At 40.3% G+C, this 22,306-nt stretch overlaps 1 protein-coding gene across 2 annotated transcripts in view; it reads right to left on the bottom strand.

Moving 5' to 3' along the window:
- The window catches only part of setd3 (SET domain containing 3, actin histidine methyltransferase), a 163,721-nt gene that overhangs the window by 87,020 nt on the left and 54,395 nt on the right, over window positions 1-22,306 (bottom strand). For both annotated transcript variants that reach the window (XM_043697136.2, XM_043697137.2), the window contains exons 5-6: window positions 9,402-9,474; window positions 500-756 (exon numbers count right to left, since the gene is read on the bottom strand). In XM_043697136.2, the coding sequence (XP_043553071.1) occupies window positions 500-756; window positions 9,402-9,474 (330 nt within the window). The remainder of the gene's footprint in view (window positions 1-499; window positions 757-9,401; window positions 9,475-22,306) is intronic.

Below are 22,306 nucleotides of genomic sequence, written 5' to 3'. Positions count from 1 at the left end.
AGATTAAAATATTCACATAACACGTAGATGATCTAACGCTGGTTATTTAATCATTCTGGAACCTCAATTTCACATCCCACTGCAAAAAATAAAGGAAGAGCTGGGCCAAAAGGCCTGTGTTCAAGTCCGAACTGCTCCAAAGGTTTGTCATAAGATGCCCAAACAGATTAATTAAATATATCTACAATTTATTCCTTTCCTCACCCAAGCAGCTGACGTCTAATTGACTTCTAATTGTATTTTACATGAATTAAATTTTAACATCCTGAAGGAACAGTCCTACTTTAGCAGCAGAAACAAACATTAAACCAGACAGGTATTAGAATACATTGTCTTAAACAAAACATTTTAGAATGCGCATCATGCTGTGATACAGTCAACAGTTATCTACAATATTAAAAATGTGTTCAAGGCCAAACTGAATTTGATAATAAAGTTTTAAAGAAACTGAAAACAATGCTGGTTGATTTCTTGGAAATAGGGACCTCTGTAAACCTACCTGGATAAGTTTATAGAAGTAAGCGTACTGGCGAGCGGTGTTTTTATACTGACTGAAAACATCGTGGATGGCTTGTGTTGACTGGAGGTAGTGTACTTCTTCCTCTTCAAAATACAAAGGAGTATGATACTCCATAGGTAATGTCTTAATGTAAGGTAACCAGAAGGAATTGGGATTCAAACGTTCACAAAGCAGGTGAAACGCAAGGGTAATATTTCCCATGGCTTGTAGAATCCGGTCCTGGGCATAAACTGGACCTAGATTTTTCAAAGGTACAGATTTTAGTCTGGCATTAATAACAGTATAAGAGAAACAATTAATTAACCACTATTATTATCACAAAGCTAAGAAACTTTTGCCTTTGTAAGGTACTTAGCTTTCAAAGAGAATTACTCAAACATGACAGTATTAAAGATTACTGAAAACATCAGGATTACTTCACTGTAAGTATTGATTTTGAAAGAAAGTTAGTGGAGAAAAACAATATGCTTAAAAATTGAAACCAAGTAGAATATATCCTACAATGTTTCAAATGTTTTTAAAGAACTATTTTATTATGGTGATCATAGAATCAGAGTTTTTACAGCACAGAAGGAAGCCTTTCAGCACATTCTGTCCATGCCACACATGAATTGCTTATCTGTTCTAATCCTGTTTCCAGCATTTATTCTCTCATTTGGTTTGCTATGGTGTTTCAAATGCTCATGTCAATAATTCTTACATGTCTTAAAGGTTCTGACCTCCACCACCCTTAGGTGTAATCAGGGAATCTAATGAGATTAATGCAGCAGGTGGTTTTGAAATGCAAGAACGCCCATCAACAGAAGACTTCAACTTGTATTCCCAAAAATTATATTCTATAGCCAGGAAGAAAATATAAATATTCTTCTTTCTCATTCTCCTTAACAACCTTATATTTCCACATAAGCTGAGCTTTGTGCATTTGACATATTTCCACATTTTCACAGAGGTCTCAGCAGTTGAGGATGCAGATCTGGCTAAAACTAATATTAGTCTAGTATTTGTATGCAGTTTTCCTTCACCAGTTGCCCTGTATATAAACTGAAGCAATAATACATGAAATAATTATAAAACAGCTCACTAAGAAAGGGAGACAATTGTTTTGATGTGATCAGGCTCTGCAAGGTTCAAAGCCTTTCAAAAGGAAAATATACTTTGATAAAACATACTGTGCCTCCACCAGGACTGTTTCACATTAGCATAATTTGACCCAAAGTTATAAGAAGTTCGAGCAAAAGGAATGAAGAGAATTTGAATTTTATTCAGATTTGAAGGAGGTCTGAATGTCCAGTTGGTGGTTAAAGTAGATTGAGTATCGCTGCTCCCAAATTTGTAACTCATCTTAAAATATTTATACAATTTCTGTTGAGACCTGGAAATTTATTATGATTGCAGATGACGCAACAATTCTCTTGTGATCCATTTGGGAATCAGTAAGTTTTTGTAAAACTGACAAAATGTGAAATCCCAGATATTTACTCAGAGTATGAAGCCCTAAGAATTTATATTTTAGACAAGCAGAAGAAATTTACTATACAACAGTCAAGAAAGCATTATGTTTGTGTTCTAATATCTAGAACACAAGATAAATTTGAATCAACAGACAACATGTGTTCAAATACACAAAGCTGGACATTAAATGGCAGACACCACAGAGACAAATTCCACAAGTTCTCTCAGAAACTCACCCAGATCTTAGTGAAAACTGAGTCACAGAAAATTCTTTAAACTGTCTGCCTTGTGAGGGATTTCAACTCACTTCAAGGAAAATCACTTCTGATTTTCTTCAATAGCTATTCCAACTTAGACAACTCCCGTAAGATTGCCCCAGTGACTGCTTACTTCTCAGTTGTTCAATCTCTTCTCCACAGACTCTCACTGTCTGCAGCTGGCTAAACTGAGCAATGAATCATCCCATTGCATCGGAGCCCTAACAGCACAAAACTAATGACAGAACTTCAGCTCCACAGAACTAGCAACCTTCTACTGCCTCTTCGGCTGTGGAATAGTCTTATCACTTGGGCTTTTTTTTGCCACTCCAGGTTCCCTGGCCAGGTTTTCATGCCATATACCTTGTCAAGTAGGCAGCTTCCTGCACCCAATTTCTGGTCTCATGGTCAGATTTTTGTTAAGTAAATGCTTTATTCTACCTTTTGTGCAGCTCACTCTGTCCCCTGGCTGCTCTCTATGCTTGTGTAAGAGCTCATGACATACTGCAAGTTGTTGTCCTCAGACTAGAAAATACAGAGCTCAAACCCAAAGTAACAGATTCCCTCATTGTATAGAATAGGGTTTTATCAGTTCTTAGTTCTATTATTAAATAGGCTATTGGAATGAGAGGGTAAATGGGAAAAGGGAGAGGGAGAAGGAACCATTATATTCCTTTACAGATAAAGGAAATAGAGGAGAATTAAACATTCATAAATAGATTGGAGCTGCTTCAAATTTCAACACGTGGATCTGTAACACCATGTTCTTTGAATATTGCATTGTGTTCTCCCCACATATCTCAGCCTTCACACATCCAAAGAAAGTTTCCTTACAGTTGTCAATGATGTGGCTGTCACTATGTCACCAAAATGCCTAACCTCAGATGAGCACCTTCAGATTACACGAGAATGGTGTTTCCTACTTCTAACACTAGCCATCCTGTGACCTCAATTAATTGGTTTCTAGATATCAAGAAATAAAATTTGCTTGATTTTCTTGGGTGGGAAAGGAAAGAAAGAACTAGTGAAAACTGGCAAATGATAGGTTATTTTGAATCTTAAAATAGAAAATTACATAGTTAATCCACAATGCTATACCTACAAGAAAAATATTAAATTTAAAGTACAATTTGATGTTTTTCATGTAATCTGACTAAAACTATCATAAGAAAATTATTGAAATGTATACACTCATCAATCCAACTTCCTGAATGTAGTTAATATTTGCATAGATTTCAAGATCTTAATACATTAAGTACACAATGCACATTGAACTCTCATTTATCATCAGTAGTCTGTCATTTCTTCAAATAATGTCAAAGGGATTGTCCCATTAAAAAAAAGTTACCTCACACAACACAGTAGAATATCTCCCACTAGATGGTGCTATGTAAGCTACAGATTTCTGTGTCCGTACAAACGTCACTAACATATTAAAAGAAATTAACTTTATCTCAATAGTGTAGAAAATGTCAGAAATCTGCAGCTTCAGTATGTCCCATACTAAATGTTGACCTATAACTTTTAAATTTTAAACCATTCATAGAATGTCACTAACTAGGCCAGCATTTACTGCCCATTCCTAGTTGCCCTGGAGAAGGGGATGGTAAGCTGTCTTCTTAAATCACCGTTGGGATGAACGGACACCCATTGTACTGCAAACAAGACGAGTCCAGGATTTGACTCAGTGACCATGTAAGAACAGCAATGTAATTTTAAGTCAGAATGATATGGATTTTGGAGGGAAATTCACAGATGATGGCAGAATTGACATGCATCTGTCCTAGACATAGAGTCATAGTCATATAACACAGAAACAGACGCTTCAGTCCAACTCGTCCAATTCATCCAATCTGACCTAGTCCCATCTGCCAGCATTTGACCCTTATCCCTCTGAAATAACTCCACAGAGGCTGGTATCTCATTACCATGACACCTCCTGTTTAAATGTGGAGAGTCCGTGACACTGATCCAGCTCCCTCAGAGCCATCTCCCAAACCGAGCCTGATGTCTGACATTCTATGCACATCCAGCCACTTTGAGCGGATGGCTAGAATGTTTAAAGAACACTGATCCCATGAAAGAATTGCACAGTCGACGTGTGACTGAGTCCAGGGTTTACCTGGCCATTCCCACAAATGTGGAGAAGCTATTGGCTGTAATCTTTGTCCTTGATGGAACTCTGGGCACTGGCCCACCATTGCAACTATGTCTGTATCCAATCCTGGAAATAACTTCTTGCCAGCATTTCCATTTTGGAAACTACTGGATGATGCTGGTGGAGTTCAGCCAATAACTGGTGGTGATCTTTGCTTGGGACAATCACTCTTGCTTCCCATAATTGTCTGCTAAGGATTGCTACCCAATCTGTAAACTGGACTGGTTTAAAGATTCTTTGCTTTCCAGCTTTCTGGTTTCTGCCTCTACTTTTGCCATAGGATTAATAGTCCTGGGTGGGCCAGCAGAATCATGGAATTGCTTCTTGATCACTATGCAAGATGCCTTGACTCCTTTGACTGTCCCTAGACTTTCATGATAAACTTCCAGGTATTTAATTAGAACTTCAATCAGGCAGCCATTTTCTAATCGAAAAATATTAAGCCAATCTGGTGAATTATTCCCAACCAATTTCACCCCATCAAGCTTGGGCCTGAGCCTTTTGCTACAATCAGTGGTAACTGAACCAGCTGCTTCTCATAACAGACAAGAAACGAAGTTGCATCCTTAATCTGTAAAGTGGTCTGTGTATAAGCTCTCAGTCTAGCCAAGGTCTTGCCCAAACTTAAGCATTGAAGGCCAGAGTGGATTCTGTTAAAAACTGGAGCTGCAATCACTGAAAAGGCCACATCAGTATCTACTGCCATTAAAAACAAAACAGAAGTTGCTTGGCAAAGCTCAGCTGGTCTGGCAACATTTGTGAAGAGAAATCAAAGTTAACATTTCAGGTCAAGTTCTTCAGTTCTGAGAAAGGGTCACCAGGCCCAAAACATTACGTTTACTTTCTGTTCCCAAATGCTGCCAGACCAGCTGAGTTTTTCCAGCAACTTCTGTTTTTGTTTCTAATTTATAGCATCCATGGTTCTTTCAGTTTTTATTTAGTACCTACTGCCATTAGAACTGGGTAACCATTTAACCAAACATTTATTTTGATTGGTTCTGACCTGCATGTTGTTAAGCTACTTAACTGTTCCAAACCAGATTTAGGTGGACTTTCTGGGATGTGCACTCTCCTGAATAATGGCACATGAATTCTCTTACTCAATTTAAGTCTAATGAGACTCTTTAGCTGTCTTGAATCCACATACTACCAGCAACTACAATTTCATGTGGACACAGATTCGAAAGAAAACTGGACTGTTTTGTTTTGAATGGTGTCGAGTTTGTCAAGTGCCAGTTGATCTGCACTAATCTTCCAGGCAAGTGGAAAGTATTCCATCATGTTCCTGACTTGTGGCTTGTAGATGGTGACAGACATTGGGGAAAGAGAAGGTGAGCTAATCACCACAGAATGTCTAGTCCCCGACCTACTCATGTATCCACAGTATAAAGTGACAAGTTCAGTTCAGCTTCTGCTGAAGGGCTGGTGAAGAGGAGACAGGAGAATGGCAGCAGGTGAAATTCTCATTCAGAAAGCCACTGCAGAGACAGAGACAATAGCCTGACTGGGCTCTCTCCACGCGATATCAAATTGGTGATCCTGTGCTTTTTGGCATTTATAGCCAAATACTACAGCAAGGACAGGCAAGGATAGTTGTGGAGTTAAAGAGTGTCATCCTAAACTTTGTCAGAATGTGCTGCTTTGCCATTAGCTTTACACGGTAGCATCTTTTTATCTGTATCATTATTAAAATGCATTGAGTCGTCTGGCTTCATTGCATTTACAGCATGTTTAATAAATCAAACTCAGCACAGAAAGTTACTGCCATCTGCAGTGATGCCAGGAATCCTATTTTGGAGTGATTTAAAGTTGGCACATATGTAATTAGGCCTGAATAAACTATTAGTAATTCTTTTAGAATGTGTTAATTATTAATTATTTCCAAAGAACCTTTCAGCCACCAAAAATAAACTATAATTGTGAAGTCTCATTCCTTTTGCCTTTTAAACATATGAGATTTAAACATAAACCTTTTCCTTTGACACTATTTTTCAGTTCAAAGTCCAGTTTTTACATAGAACTAGGAGCAGGTGTCGGTCATTCTGCCCCTCAATGCTGCTCTGCTATTCAATAGGATCATGATTCTCTCTATGTACCTGTTTGGCATTAACATTGCATGTATAAGTTTAGATTTTTGTCAGTCCTTGTATTACTAATTTCTCAATCCAAGAGCTGCCAGATTAAGGAGTTGCACATCTTCAGTTACCAGCTAAATGCCCAGTTTCTCCTCTCTGCGACTTAATCAGTTGGCATTTCAAACAATATGTATTGCAATTTGACACTACAATGGTAGTGTCTCTATCTTTGGGCCAGAAGGCCCAGGCTCCCAAATCAAAAACTTAGCAGGCCTGGCAGCATCCCATCAAGCTCTGTTTTTGTTTCTGGTTTCCAGCATCCATAATTCTTTGAGGTACTTTTTTTAGACACAAGTTCAAGATTGATTTAAAATATCTGTTGCACGTAGATTAAATGGGGGGGGGGGGAGTATAACTAACACCAGATGTCATTAGATCCACCCCTACATTGCTTCCTTGAGGTTCAACAATTAGTTTTCAATTTTTAAAAAAAAGAAACCACACAAAATTGTAGGATTCTAGGCAAGAATCCAATTGCTGCCAATTGTTCCAAGTGGTCCTTCCACATATCATTGTAGACCAGCACATCGTCAACAGTTAGGAATATGAGTTACCACTTCATTCAAGAGTCTCTTAAAAAGTGGCTGTCATAGTTTTGAAGGTGAAGAGCATCACTCAGCATTGGAAAAGCCTATTTTCTGTGAAAAAGGCTGAAATGTCTTTCCTAGCTTGATATGTTAAAAGAAACTGCTAATATCCTTTTTAAAAATTTGTTTTGGATAGAAATCTTGCATTGCCATCTCTATCAATCTAATTCAATTCCCACCTCACGCGACTGGCTGTGTGGAGTTTGCATATTCTCCCCATGTCTGTGTGGGTTTCTCCAGGTGCTCCGGTTTCCTCCCACATTCCAAAAGATGTGGAGGTCAGGTGAATTGGCCATAATAAATTGCCCATAGTGTTAGGCGCATTAGTCAGGGGTAAATGTAGGAAAAATGAGTCTGGGTGGGTTACTCTTCAGACAGTCAATTTGGAGTTGTTGGGCCAAAGGGCCTGTTTCCACACTGTAGGAAATCTAATCTAAATAAATAAGTTTGAAAGATAAATGGCTGATTAGCTTTCCCATCACTCAATCAATCAGATGTATAATTCTGCATGAAAACATTTAGAAAGTTGGAACTTTCATTTATGTCATATCTTATAGAGTCAGAATTGTACAGCACAGAAACAGACCCTTCAGTCCAACACATCTATGCCAACCAAATATTCTAAATTAATCTAGTCCCATTTGCCAGCATTTGGCCATATTTTCCTCTAAATCCTTCCGATTCATGCACCTATCCAGACGCCTTTCAAATGTTGTAATGTATTCACCTCCACCACCTGCTCAGGCAGCTCATTCAATACATGCACCACCCTCTGTGCGAAAAAGTTGTCCCTTAAGGTTCCTTTTAAATCTTTCCCCTCTCACCTATGCCCTCTAGTTTTGGAGTGCCCTACCCTGGGAAAAAGATCTTGGCAATTCACCCTATCCATATCCCTCATGATTTTATAAACCTTAATCAAGTCACCCCTCAACCTCCAGGGACAACAGCCCCAGACTATTCAGCCTCATAGTATAGCTCAAACCCTCCAACATTCTTGTAAATCTTTTCTGAACCTTTTCAAGCTTTACAGCATCTTTCCTACAGCAGGGAGACCAGAATGAACGCAGTATTCTAAAAATGGTCTAACCAATATCCTGTACAGCTGAAACATTACATCCCAATTCCTATTCTCAATGCACTCACTAATAAAGGCAAGTGTACCAAATGTCTTCTACACTACCCTGTCTACTTATAACTCCACCTTCAAGGAACTGTGAATCTGCACCCCAAGGTCTTTTTGTTGGGCAACATTCCCCAGGACCTTACCTTTAAGTATATAAGTCCTGCCTTGTTTTGCCTTCCCAAAATGCAGCACCTCATATTTATCTAAATTAAATTCTAATCTGCGACTCTTCAGCCCATTGGCCTTTCTGACTAAGGTCTCATGGTACTCTGAGATAACCTTCATAGTCAAACGGCATGGAAACAGATCCTCCAGTCTTATTAATCCACACTGACCATGTTCCCAAACTAAACTAGTCCTAATTGCTAGCGTTTGGCCCATATCCCTCCAAACCTTTCCTATTTATGTACTTATTCAAGTGCCTTTGAAACATTGCAACTGTACCTGCATCCACCACTTCCTCTGGCAGTTCACTCCACACACTAACTAGTCTCTGTGTTTCAAAAAAAAAAGTTGCCCCTCGCATCCTTTTAAAACTTCCTCCTCTCACCTTAAAAATAGAGCCCCTAGTTTTGAACTACCCACTCTAGGGAAAAGTCCCTTGCTATTCACCTTATCTATATCTCTGGTGATTTTATAACCCTCATTATGGTCACCCCTCAACCTCTTATGCTCAAGTGAAAAAAGTCACAGCCTATCAGCCCTATTTTTATATCATTAACCACTCCATTCCTCCATGCAAGACGACTAGAACTGCATAAAGTACTCCTGAAGAGGCTTCACCAACGTCCTATACCTCGGGTGACTGTCTGTGTGGAGTTTGCACATTCTCCCTGATGTCCCAACTCCTGTACTCAAAGATCTGAGCAATGCAAGTAAGTGTGCTAAATGCCTTTTTAACTACCCTATCTATCTATCTTGCAGCAACACAGACTGTAAAATCTGTTGTTAATCTTTGTGGCAGTATGGATTGCAACATTGAATGTGGTGTTTAAACTTGATGAACACATTTATCTTTTTCCACTCCACGACCAAAATAAAAAGCTCAATGTAAACTAAAGTCCATGGATTCTAAACTTTATAGAAAATATTAAATATTTGAGAGTGAACCCATAACGATTGCAGACAACTTCAAAGAATTTATATTTACATGGGAATTCATTACTTACCCAACACAGAATTTTTGGCAGATTCAACAGTCATGAGCATTTTTCTGGGGATCCACAGAAAAAGTTCTTCTGCCTAAAAACGCAAAGTAACAGGTCACCATATTCTGTTCTGATTAAATAGAATCCCGAAGAGTAGTAACAATCCACTTAGTAAAAATTCTGATCACTTCCAGAGTAGAGGAAGCGACTCTCATTGCCTGATTGGAACAGAAATTCAACTTGGATTATAGAAAGGATGCAGAATTAGTTCCCATCAAGATAATTACATATACAACAATTGAGAATGTCAAGTAGCAGTAGCTACAGCGTTTTGTACTTTTTAAAAATCATTTTCTAATCTTTCCTTCCATTTACAGTCCTGTCACCTTAACTGTGTAAGAGACAAAAATGTAAATGATTGTATTCAAAGTCAAATTAAGGAGTGGAGACGAGATGGGAAAAGACTTAATTCAACTAAAAGCTGGCAAGAGCTTTCTTTCGGAAAACTGCGCAACGCTTAATAATTTTGTCAATAGCACCACTTCCTATCAAAATCAAATAGCAGGCAAACTACCCAATTCAGCAAGTTAGTTATAGTTCTGGTGTAACTTCACATTTCGTTTTATGATCTTGATAGACTCTGACAATTGAGTGTAATATTCTAATCTGGCATACAAAAGCGTTGGAACTACCATAAATTGTTGTGTTTTAAAATCCTAATTACTGATTTTTGATATAGGTGTCTGGTAACAGAAATAAACACATTGCCAACCAAATAGAGGAAAATGACAAAACACTGACGCTTTAGTGCTTATTTCAGAGCACTGTGAACCAAAGTATTTTACCAAGCCTACATCTAATGCAATGCTTTGTCAGTATGGGAAAAGTTTATAAAGCAGGCAAGCAAAGTGACAACGGCATTGCAACACAGGATGTCAAGTACCTGGAATATGCTGCCAGCGGAGATGTTGTAGGTGGATACAATAGCAACATCTAAGCAGCATCTTGAAAGATATATTAATAGGCAGGAAATAGAGGGTTACGGACCACGTGGAGGCAAAAGGTTTTTTGTTTAGAACAGGATCATGTGTCAGTGCAGTCTTAGTGGACCAAAGGTCCTGTTCCTGTGCTGTACACTTCTTTGTTCTTTTCCTTGAAAATGGAATCACAGGTAGACAGGGGTGGCAAAGAAGGTGTACGGCATGCTTGCCTTCATTGGTCAGTTCATTGAGTATATGAGTTGGGATATCATGTTGTGGATATACAGGACATTGGTGAGGCCAGTTTTAGAATACTGCATTTAATTCTGGTCTCCTTGCTATAGGAAAGATGCTGTTAAACTTGAAAAGATTCAGAAAAGATTTACAAGGATATTGCCAAGATTGGAGTGTTTGAGCTATAGAAGATGAGTAAGTCTGGGGCTTTTCTCCCTGGAGTGTTGAAAGCTGAGAGGTAACCTGATAGAGGTTTATAAAATCGTGAAGGGCAAGGATATGGTGAATAGCCAAAATCTTTTTCCCCCAAGTTAGGGGAGTCCAAAACAAGAGGGCATAGGTTTAAGGTGAGAGGGGAAAGATTTAAAAGGAACCTGAAGGACAACTTTTTCACACAGAGATGATGGATGCATGGAATGAGCTGCCAAGGAAGTGGTGGAGGTGGGTACAATTACCACATTTAAAAGGATGGGTACATGAATAGGAATTGTTTAAAGGGATACAGGCAAAATGCTGGCAAATGGGACGAGATCAATTTAGGATATCTGGTCAGTTTAGATGAATTGAACCAAAGGGTCTGTTTCCCTGCTGTACAACTCTAATGACTCTGTGCCCCTATTGCAATTTAAACTGCTGGAATAGGGAAGCAGTGTATTTGGAAAAGTCTGCTAATTACTTAATTTTGTTGTCTTGGTGATAAAAATCAAGAAACATATGAGCCTATATGTGGGACTACAAGAGTTAAGTGAGAGTTTACATTTTCGATCAGCATGGCACAAGAAACTATTCAGTAAATATTTAAACAGGCATTGGGGTTTGGAATGAATTATAGTTTTCTTGGTAACTGATTTGCGTAAAATTCTGTTACCAAATCAATTGTCTGGATTGGTGTATATCCTTTACTCAAGTTATATAGTAGTCAATAGGTTCTAAAATTTAAACACTCATTTAAATTTTGGTTTTTACCCTTCAGTAGAAATTTCCAACAATTTCAAACTTAATTTTTTAATTATGCACTGGAGCGTATGCAATCATCCTCTACAACAAAATGAGTGGAAGGATTCTGATTATTTTCAAAGCAAGATACTCAAGATTATAAAAGATATCAGGAGTTCAAATTAATCAAATACAGATCTGTAAAGAACAGGACTAGATTTTCGGTAGATTTAAAATGTCTAAGTCCTATCCATACTCTTGCAATACCTCTATTTCCAAAAGGAATTCAGCAAGGTACCACACATAAGGCTACTTAATAAGAGTCCATGTTATTGGGAGTAGTACATTAGCATGGATAGAGGGGGCATTTTCCTGTAACTAATGGACTACCACAGGGATTAAGGCTTGGGCCACCATTATTTACTACATACATATATACTTATGACTTGAAAAATAAAGTAATGTACTATTGCCAAGTATGTGGATGACATAAAAAAAATAGATGGGAAGACAGGTTTTACAGTCATAGAGATGTACAACATGGAAACAGACCCTTCAGTCCATCTCTTCCATGCTGACCAGATGTCCTAAATTAATCTAGTCCCATTTGCCAGTATTTGGCCCATATCCCTCTAAAACCTTCCTATTCATACACCCATCCAGGTGCCTTTCAAATGTTGCAATTGTACCTGCCTTCACCATTTCCTCTGGCAGTTCATTCAAGCAAGCACCATCCTTTGAATAACGAAGTTGCCCTCTCATCTTAAACCTATAACCTCTAGATTTGGATTCCACCACTCTGGGCAACAGACCTTAGCTATTCACCCTATCCATGCCCCTCATGATTTTATAAATCCCTTGTGGGAATGACTCAAGAAGTCCACAGAAGGACATATGCTATGTGAGAGGGCAAAAACTTGGCAGATGGAACATAATGTGGGAACATGTGACATCATGCACATTGGTAGGAAGAATACAAGAGTTGAATATTATTTTAAATGGGGAAAGATTGCAGAAAGTGGCACACAGGTGGATTTAGGAGTCCTAGCACTTGAATCACATCAAGCTCAGATAGTATTTGGGGAGGAAATGGAATGACAGCCTTTATTTCAAAGGGAATACAGTAAAATAATAGGAAGGTTTTGCGAAAACTATACAGGGTATTTGTCGGACCGCAAGCTGGAATACTGTGAACAGTTCTGGTCCCCTTATCTAAGGAATGACGTACTGGCACTGCAGACAATCCAGTGAATGTTCACTAGGTTCATCCTGGGTTTGGAGGGATCTTATGAGAAGTTGAGTCAGTTGGCCTTATTAAAACATGCAAGATTCTTAGGGGACTTGATAGGACAAATGCAGAGTGGGTGTTTCCTCTTGTGGAAGAGGGCATAATCTCAGAAGGTGAGGAATCTGTGGAATTCTAACCTGCTGGAGTGGTGTTAAGGCTAGGTCATTAAGTGTGTACTCGGCTTAGATGCTCCTACATGCCATTGTCTTAAAATCATAAACTCTACCATCCTGAAAGGAAAGAGTAGCAGATATATTCGAACGCAATCATACTCAGTTACTTAGAATCATAGAGATGTACAGCACGGAAACAGAACCTGCGGTCCAACTCATCCATGGAAACCAGATTTCCCAATCGAATCTAGTCCCATTTGCCAGCACTTGGCCCATATCCCTCCAAACCTTCCTATTCATGATGTCTTTTAAATGTTGTCATTGTACCAGCCTCCACCACTTCCTCTCACAGCTCATTCCATACACACACCACCCTCTGCATGAAAATGTTGCCCCTTAGGTCCCTTTTATATTTGGGACCCTAAATCTATGCCCTCTAGTTCTGGGCTCCCCTACCCCAGGGAAAAGACCTTGCTTATTTTATCCTATCTATGCCCCTCACGATTTTATAAACCTCTATAAGGTCACCCCTCAGCTCCAATCTTTATCATTACTGGGTCAAAGTCCTTGAACTCCCATCTTAACAACATTTATGGGAGTACATTTAGCCCATGGACTGCAACACTTCAAAAAGGTAACTCATTACGCCCTTTATGCAGGGGCAATAAGTCACTTGCAAGGGATTGCAGTCTTAAGAATTGTCTAAATCAGATAATTCCCCAGAAAACTTTCTGATAAAGAAGTGGTTAATAAGCTATAATATTGGTTATGTGGGTGGTAACGAAATAGGAACAAATTAAGACTACAGATTGAAATAATTGGGAAAGGTTATACATCAAAAGGATGAAATCATCAGATGATAATCTTTTAACATTTTCGAATTAAGTTTGCAAATGATGGTCTTTTAAGCTAATATCACAATAGCCACTACTACAGTAAAGACTTGTACAGAACAGAATGGTCAAGATATTAAACAAAACAACAGGGCAAGGCGATGACTTAGTGATATTATCGCTCAACTGTTAATCCAGTGACATAGATAATGTTCTGGGGACCTGGGTTTGAATCCTGTCACAGCAGATGGTGAAATTTGAATTCAATAAAAATATCTGGAACTAAGAGTCGAAAGATTACTATGAATTTATTGTTGATTGTCAGAAAAAACCCATCTGGTTTACTAATGTCTGTTAGAAAAGGAAACTGCCATCCTTACCTGGTCCGGCCTACATTTGACTCCAGACCCACAGCAATATGTTTGACTCTTAACTGCCCTGTGGGCAATTAGGAATGGGCAATAAATGCTGGCCAAGCCAGCAACATGCTCATCCCACGAGTGAATACAAAGAAAGAAAATTAAAAGGATCGAAATTAAAAATGAAAACCAACATTACTAGAACACTAAGATTATAGAAACAACCCTTAGAAGGCTTGAAATTGCATTATGAAACGTAACAAATTGCTTTAACATGCATATAAAAGAAATGGACGTTGTTCACATGAAGTTTTTCTGTTCTGGAAGGACAGAGAGTGCTAGACCACATAACATTTTATTTACCACTGCACTTAAGCGAAGTTTATGCTTTTAAAGATCATTCGGTCTCACTGCTGTGAAGTTGAAGACTGGTGAAAGTCACTGAAGTGCTTAGTGTCCCACTGCAACATTTTAGCACCTACAATTTTATGAATGACCTATGTGCTGGTTAAAGCCAGAAGTTAGTGCACCTGGATGTACTATTTTAATAAATGCCTCATTTCATTCTTAATGTCTTTGTGCCTAAACCAGCCATTAGGGTATGCAAGTGACAAAAGTATACATTTAAAAAAAGATGTAGAGAATGTAAAGGTTTTACTCAAAAAAACAAACAGTCTATGACTTCAAGGCCACAATCTGCTATAGATATAACCATAAAACACTGAAATTCTACAAATTGTAGAAAATGGTATATATGCCTGTGGATCACAAGAATGCTAAAAACCTGCTTAGATTGAATAAAGCAAAGCTGCCTCCCAGAATGCTACCTTGTCAGGTGTAAATATTAATCAAATAACAACATATGAAATGAGCAGTGAAGTTCACTGAAATTAGATATAGGTGGACTAACTGATGAGATGAATGTGAAAGAAAAATTGGACACAAAACAAAATATATCAGAACGTCAAAACTGTGACCAAGAAATTCTGATCGGGGGAAAAAGCCCAACACACCTCAACTAATAAAAGCAAGCACTCTTACATTTAGGTGGCTTCCACTGGAAATTTCTGGGCAAGAGCCTCCTGTTACAAAACATTGGAGACCGGTCCAGAAATCATCACAGCCAGTAGTGAAGATCATCAAAAACTATGCAACCTTTTCCAACAGTGACCACCATTCCCAGTGGTTTAAATGCCCAGTAGTCACTTTGACATGATTGTGAAAGAGTATGCATGTAAAGACAAGTTTGAGTCTCAGAGCCACAGACCCCTTCACTGCAGCTTACACCTGCAACGCTGTCCCCCCCAACAGTTTCCAAAGCTGATCGGGGGAAAGACAAGGAGAGCGCCACCTAAATGTAAGAGTGCTTGCTTTTATTAGTTGAGGTGTGTTGGGCTTTTTCCCCCGATCAGCTTTGGAAACTGTTGGGGGGGACAGCGTTGCAGGTGTAAGCTGCAGTGAAGGGGTCTGTGGCTCTGAGACTCAGAAGGGAAAGGGGGAGAGGAGGAGAGCGCTAGTTATAGGGGACTCTCTAGTTAGAGGGACGGACAGGCGGTTCTGTGGACATGGGCGAGACTCACGGATGGTTTGTTGCCTCCCGGGTGCTAAGGTCCGAGACGTCTCAGACCGTGTCTTCAGAATCCTTAAGGGGGAGGGTGTGCAGCCAGAAGTCGTGGTACACATTGGCACCAACAACATAGGTAGGAAGAGGGGTGGGGAGGTCATTCAAGAGCTCAAGGAGTTAGGCTGGAAGCTAAAAGCTAGGACAGACAGAGTCGTCATCTCTGGGTTGTTGCCGGTGCCACGTGACAGTGAGGCAAAGAATAGGGAGAGAGTGCAGTTGAACACGTGGCTGCAAGGCTGGTGTAGGAGGGAGGGCTTCAGATATTTGGACAATTGGACTGCATTCTGGGGAAGGTGGGACCTGTACAAACAGGACGGGTTGCACCTGAACCAGAAGGGCACCAATATCCTGGGGGGTAGGTTTGCTTGCACTCTTCGGGGGGGTTTAAACTAATTTGGCAGGGGGATGGGATCCGGACTTGTAGTCCAGCAAGTAAGCTAGCTGTGTGTCAGGATGCCCAAGACTGTAGGGAGGCTGTGGAGAAGGTAGCACTGACAGGGACTACTTGCGGACACAGAGATGGGCTCAAGTGCGTATACTTCAACGCAAGGAGTATCAGAAATAAGGTGGGTGAACTTAAGGCGTGGATCGGTACCTGGGACTATGATGTTGTGGCCATCACGGAAACGTGGATAGATGAGGGACAGGAATGGCTGTTGGAGGTTCCTGGTTACAGGTGTTTCAGTAAGATTAGGGAGGGTGGGAAAAAAGGAGGGGGGGTGGCATTGCTAATTAGAAATGGTATAACGGCTGCAGAAAGGAAGTTTGAGGGGGATCTGCCTCTGGAGGTAGTATGGGCTGAAGTCAGAAATAGGAAAGGTGCAGTCACCTTGTTGGGTGTTTACTTTTGGCCCCCCAACAGCAGCAGAGATGTGGAGAAACAGATTGGGAAACAGATTTTGGAAAGGTGCAGAAGCCACAGGGTCGTAGTCATGGGCGACTTCAACTTCCCAAATATTGATTGGAAGCTCTTTAGACCAAGTAGATTGGATGGGGCGGTGTTTGTGCAGTGTGTCCAGGAAGCTTTTCTAACGCAGTATGTAGATTGTCCAACCAGAGGGGAGGCCATATTGGATTTGGTACTCGGTAATGAACCGGGACAAGTGGTGGGCTTGTTAGTGGGTGAACATTTTGGTGATGGTGACCACAATTCTGTGACTTTCACCTTGGTTATGGAGAGAGATAGGTGCGCACAACAAGGTAGATTTTATAATTGGGGGAAGGGAAATTACGATGCTGTAAGGCAGGATTTGAGGAGCATACGTTGGGAGCATAGGCTGTCAGGGAAGGATGTGGTGGAAAGGTGGAACTTTTTCAAAGAACAGATACGACGTGTCCATGATATGTATGTACCTATCAGGCAGGAAAGAAATGGTCGTGTGAGGGAGCCTTAGTTGACGAGAGAGGTTGAATGTCTGGTAAAGAGGAAGAAGGAGGCTTATATAAGGTTGAGGAAACAGGATTCAGACAGAGCAGTGGAGGGATACAGGATAGCCAGAAGGGACCTGAGGAAAGGGATTAGGAGAGCTAAGAGAGGGCATGAAAAATCGTTGGCGGATAGGATCAAGGATAACCCCAAGGCATTTTATGCGTATGTGAGAAACCTGAGAATGACGAGAACAAGGGTAGGTCCGATCAAGGACAGTAGTGGGAGACTGTGTATTGAGTCGGAAGAGATAGGAGAGGTCTTGAACAAGTACTTCTCTTCAGTATTTACGAACGAGAGGGACCGTATTGTAGAAGAGGAGAGTGTGAAATGGACTGGTAAGCTAGAAGAGATACCTGTTAGGAAGGAAGATGTGTTGGACATTTTGAACAACTTGAGGATAGACAAGTCCCCCGGGCCTGACGGGATATATCCTAGGATTATGTGGGAAGCAAGAGAGGAAATTGCAGTACCGTTGGCAATGATCTTCTCGTCTTCACTGGCAACGGGGGTGGTACCAGGGGACTGGAGAGTAGTGAATGTTGTGCCCCTGTTCAAAAAAGGGAAAAGGGATAACCCCGGGAATTACAGGCCTGTTAGTCTTACTTCTGTGGTAGGCAAAGTAATGGAAAGGGTACTGAGGGATAGGATTTATGAGTATCTGGAAAGACACTGCTTGATTAGGGACAGCCAGCACGGATTTGTGAAGGGTAGGTCTTGCCTTACAAGTCTTATTGAATTCTTCGAGGAGGTGACCAAGCATGTGGATGAGGGTAGAGCAGTGGATGTAGTATACATGGATTTTAGTAAGGCATTTGATAAGGTTCCCCATGGTAGGCTTATGCGGAAAGTCAGGAGGCATGGGATAGAGGGAAATTTGGCCAATTGGATAGAAAACTGGCTAACCGGTCGAAGGCAGAGAGTGGTGGTAGATGGTAAATATTCAGCCTGGAACCCAGTTACAAGTGGAGTTCCGCAGGGATCAGTTCTGGGTCCTCTGCTGTTTGTAATTTTTATTAATGACTTAGATGAGGGAGTCGAAGGGTGGGTCAGTAAATTGGCAGATGATACGAAGATAGGTGGAGTTGTGGACAGTGAGGAGGGCTGTTGTCGGCTGCAGAGGGACTTAGATATGATGCAGTTGGGCTGAGGAGTGGCAGATGGAGTTCAACCCTGCCAAGTGTGAGGTTGTCCATTTTGGAAGAACAAATAAGAATGCGGAATACAGGGTTAATGGTAGGGTTCTTAGTCAGGTGGAGGAACAGAGGGATCTTGGGGTCTATGTACATAGATCTTTGAAGGTTTCCACTCAGGTGGATAGAGTTTGTAAGAAGGCCTATGGAGTATTATCGTTCATTAGCAGAGGGATTGAATTCAAGAGTCGTGAAGTGATGTTGCAGCTGTACAGGACTTTGGTTAGGCCACAGTTGGAGTACTGTGTGCAGTTCTGGTCGCCTCACTTTAGGAAAGATGTGGAAGCTTTGGAGAGGGTGCAGAGAAGATTTACCAGGATGTTGCCTGGAATGGAGAGGAAGTCGTACGAGGATAGGTTGAAAGTTCTCGGCCTTTTCTCGTTGGAACGGCGAAGGATGAGGGGTGACTTGATAGAGGTTTATAAGATGATCAGAGGAATAGATAGAGTAGACAGTCAGAAACTTTTTCCCCGGGTACAACAGAGTGTTACAAGGGGACATAAATTTAAGGTGAAGGGTGGAAGGTATAGGGGAGATGTCAGGGGTGGGTTCTTTACCCAGAGAGTGGTGGGGGCATGGAATGCGCTGCCCGTGGGAGTGGTAGAGTCGGAATCATTGGCGACCTTTAAGCGGCATTTGGATAGGTACATGGATGGGTACTTAATCTAGGTTAGAAGTTCGGCACAACATCGTGGGCCGAAGGGCCTGTTCTGTGCTGTATTGTTCTATGTCCTATGTTCTAAGTGTGGGGCTAAGTCTGGCAAGTGGCTGGGCAAGGTAGAGTGCCATGTGAAATAGAATTTAGGTTTGTTTGAAAGATCAGAAAATGTCACATCAGGGTGGGCAGGGTATGTTCAGGGCTGCTGGAGGGAAATGGACAATAGTAAGTCTGGGCTTCAGTTTAATAGTTACCCTGGGATTAGAATAGGTGTTTAATCCTTTAACTTTCCTGTCGTACTAATAAGTTCAAGTGAGTCAGAACCCTCACAGTTTTAGATGATTCCAGACACCAATTAGAATTATCAATTTTTAAGTCAATTCTCTCAGATCAGCTGTGTTGAAATTTCAAAGGTTGTGACATGCAAATCGACCCTACCCTGCTTTGACAATTACATAACTACAGGAGTTTTTGGGCCAATGTACCTTTTTCTGTATTTTTGGTTTATTATTATCCCTTTAAACTTAATGTACCGGAAGTCATTGTTTAACATTGCCTTATTTAACGTAGTTTTGCTTTAAAGCATTTAAGTTATTGAGTCTGTAAACTCAGTAGGAGAAAGTGAGGACTGCAGATGCTGGAGATCAGAGCTGAAAAGTTTCCTGAAGAAGGGCTCATGCCCAAAACGTCGATTCTCCTGCACCTTGGATGCTGCCTGACCTGCTGCGCTTTTCCAGCAACACATTTTCAGCTCTGTAAACTCAGTAAGCAACAACATTCATTTTAATGTCATTTACATGAATGTCTCTGAATTTTTAATCTCCTCTCCATATATATTCCCAATTATTTGGGCAATGTATCACCGCTGAGAGATTTGTTAAAGAATGATATCCCCTGTGTGTTAAGATGACTAGCAATAAGCCTTTGATTGTCTGAAGCAGTTTCTATTGGTACGAGCAGTTGCAATCTGCAACTGTCAAAACGAGTAATGACCCCCCCAAGAGTTACAAAAGATCACTTGACCTCCCATGGATAACAAAAAACCACGGATATCACTACAATGTAAATTTCCTATCTACCATAAAGGACTGTGCAATCAGACCAAACGAGACAATGGGGGAAAAAAAAAGTGTAGGCCTGGGACCAATTTCATAAGTATGAGAATCCATGAGAAGTGATTCTTTGGATAATGAGGAATGAGTGGATACCACAAGTCATTTTCAGAGGGTAAATAAATCTCAATATGAGTAGAATTGTCAAGGTAGCACATCCATACTACACCAGGGATGCATAGATACTGAATGCATGCGAGAGCAAACATGTACGTCTGTGACCCAGCTCGGGATGAATCAAAGCATTAACGACTCATGAATACATGTACAGTATGCCAAATGTATGAACACCAGCAGGCGAGGGTGCCTGTATATTGGAAAATTTCTCATCCACTTCTTGGACAAAAGAAGCAATGAATGACTTTCAGTGCACAGGAAAAATTACAATCTTGTGATGGATTTGTCTCTAAATTTCTCTTTGTTCAATGATTTAGCAACTCAATTAGCATTGCCATCACTGACAAAATTTGCACTATTTCCAGTTTATTTGATGTCCCAAATTTGATAATGCCCAACAATGGAATGCAAATACATCTACAAACCATTTCAAGGTATGCATGCTAAGTTAGGAGCAACCCACATCATCACCCGATTAACCACACTCAAAATTGACAAGCAGAACAAATGGTACGTACTATCAAATCAACGATCATGAAGTGTTGACCAACAAAGCAACAACATTAGATGGGAATTACCAACTCCAGGACAACTTATGCTGATATGTGCAAATGACACGAAAGTGCAATGAACTGTCTAACCATTCAGGGACACAGGAAATTCTGTTTCAAAGACAAAAGAGATGTATGAAAGAGATACATGATCAATAAGTCGGTGGATAACTGCTAAAACTGCACACTGAGTAGAGAATGCAATTAAAAAGGTCAATGTTTGGTTTCCAGCAAAGGTTTCTAAAATATGCAACTGGCCCAAATCATTACCCATTGCTGATCATGATGCTATATTGCAAAGGACAGAAGCCTGCTCAGACCAATGTACAGCACACCAATTATCCATGCTCAGTTTCTCATGCCACAGGAGATAAAATAAGCTTGCCAGGTCGGGTAAAATGCGCTGTTGCAGCTAAACCCACATCAGTCACGTTTTGCAGGATCATAACTACAACTTTTGGTGAGAACTTACTATATAGTCTGCTTTAACAGATAGTTTGAACCATGATTTTGCAACAGGCCTAACCACAATACAATTTTGTAGAAATTATTGTGGTTAACATACTCAATGGTTTAACAGTTAGTGTGAGGATCTGATTAACTCCTAACAGAACAGGGTTTGTTTCCTGTTATGGCTGAGGCAAACTTAAGACCTGTATTTGTGCTTTACCATGGTTTAGTAAATAATTGCCAAGGCCTTGCCTTATCAATGGATACTTTTCAGGGGAGTGGTAGTTTTGTCATGGAGCTCCCCAGTGGGGGCAATATTCAGTCCTTTGTTTTGCCTGAATTATATTAATAGTCTGGATCTAAAGTGTGCAGGGGGGCAATTTCAGAGTTTGCAGATAACACTGAACTTGGAATATTGTGAACAGTGAGGGGGACATGTGAAACTTCAAAAGGACATTGATAAGTTGGTGGACTAGACAGATAAATAGCAAATGAAATTCAAAGCAGAAAAGTGTGACATGATGCACTTTCATCAGAAAAGCACTAATAGATAATATAAAATAAAAAGTACAATTCTAAAAGCTGTGAAGGAGCAGTGGGACCTGGGTGTATGTAGACACAGACCATTGAAGATGGCAGGACATGCACAGAAAGCAGTTAATAAAGTAATATTCTTGGCTTTATTAACAAGATCACTCAGTACAAAAGCAAGGACGTGATTTTGAACTTATATAAGATACTTGTTAAGACCTGTGCAGGAGTATTGCACAGTTGTGGGCACCAGGTTATAGGAAAGATGTGAATGCATTGGAAAGAGTGTAGCAGCGATTTACAAAAAAGATTCCAAGCATGAGAAACTTCAGTTATGAAGATAGAGTGAAGAAGCTGGGACATTTCTTCTTGGAGAGACAAGATGGCTGAAGGGAGAATTGATAGAGATTTTCAAGATCATGAATGGTCCGGATAGACCAGACAAGGAGAAACTATTCCTGGTCATAAAAGAAAAATGAATGAGACAGTTTGATTTAAAGTGATGTGCAACTGATGTGATT

Source organism: Chiloscyllium plagiosum, unplaced genomic scaffold, assembly GCF_037043375.1.
Source record: "Chiloscyllium plagiosum isolate Xiang-an unplaced genomic scaffold, Cpla_swu_hap1 HiC_scaffold_8, whole genome shotgun sequence".
NCBI classification, from domain to species: domain Eukaryota; kingdom Metazoa; phylum Chordata; class Chondrichthyes; order Orectolobiformes; family Hemiscylliidae; genus Chiloscyllium; species Chiloscyllium plagiosum.
Note: the sequence above shows the minus strand (reverse complement) of the source record. Positions and strands in the feature narration are given on the sequence as shown.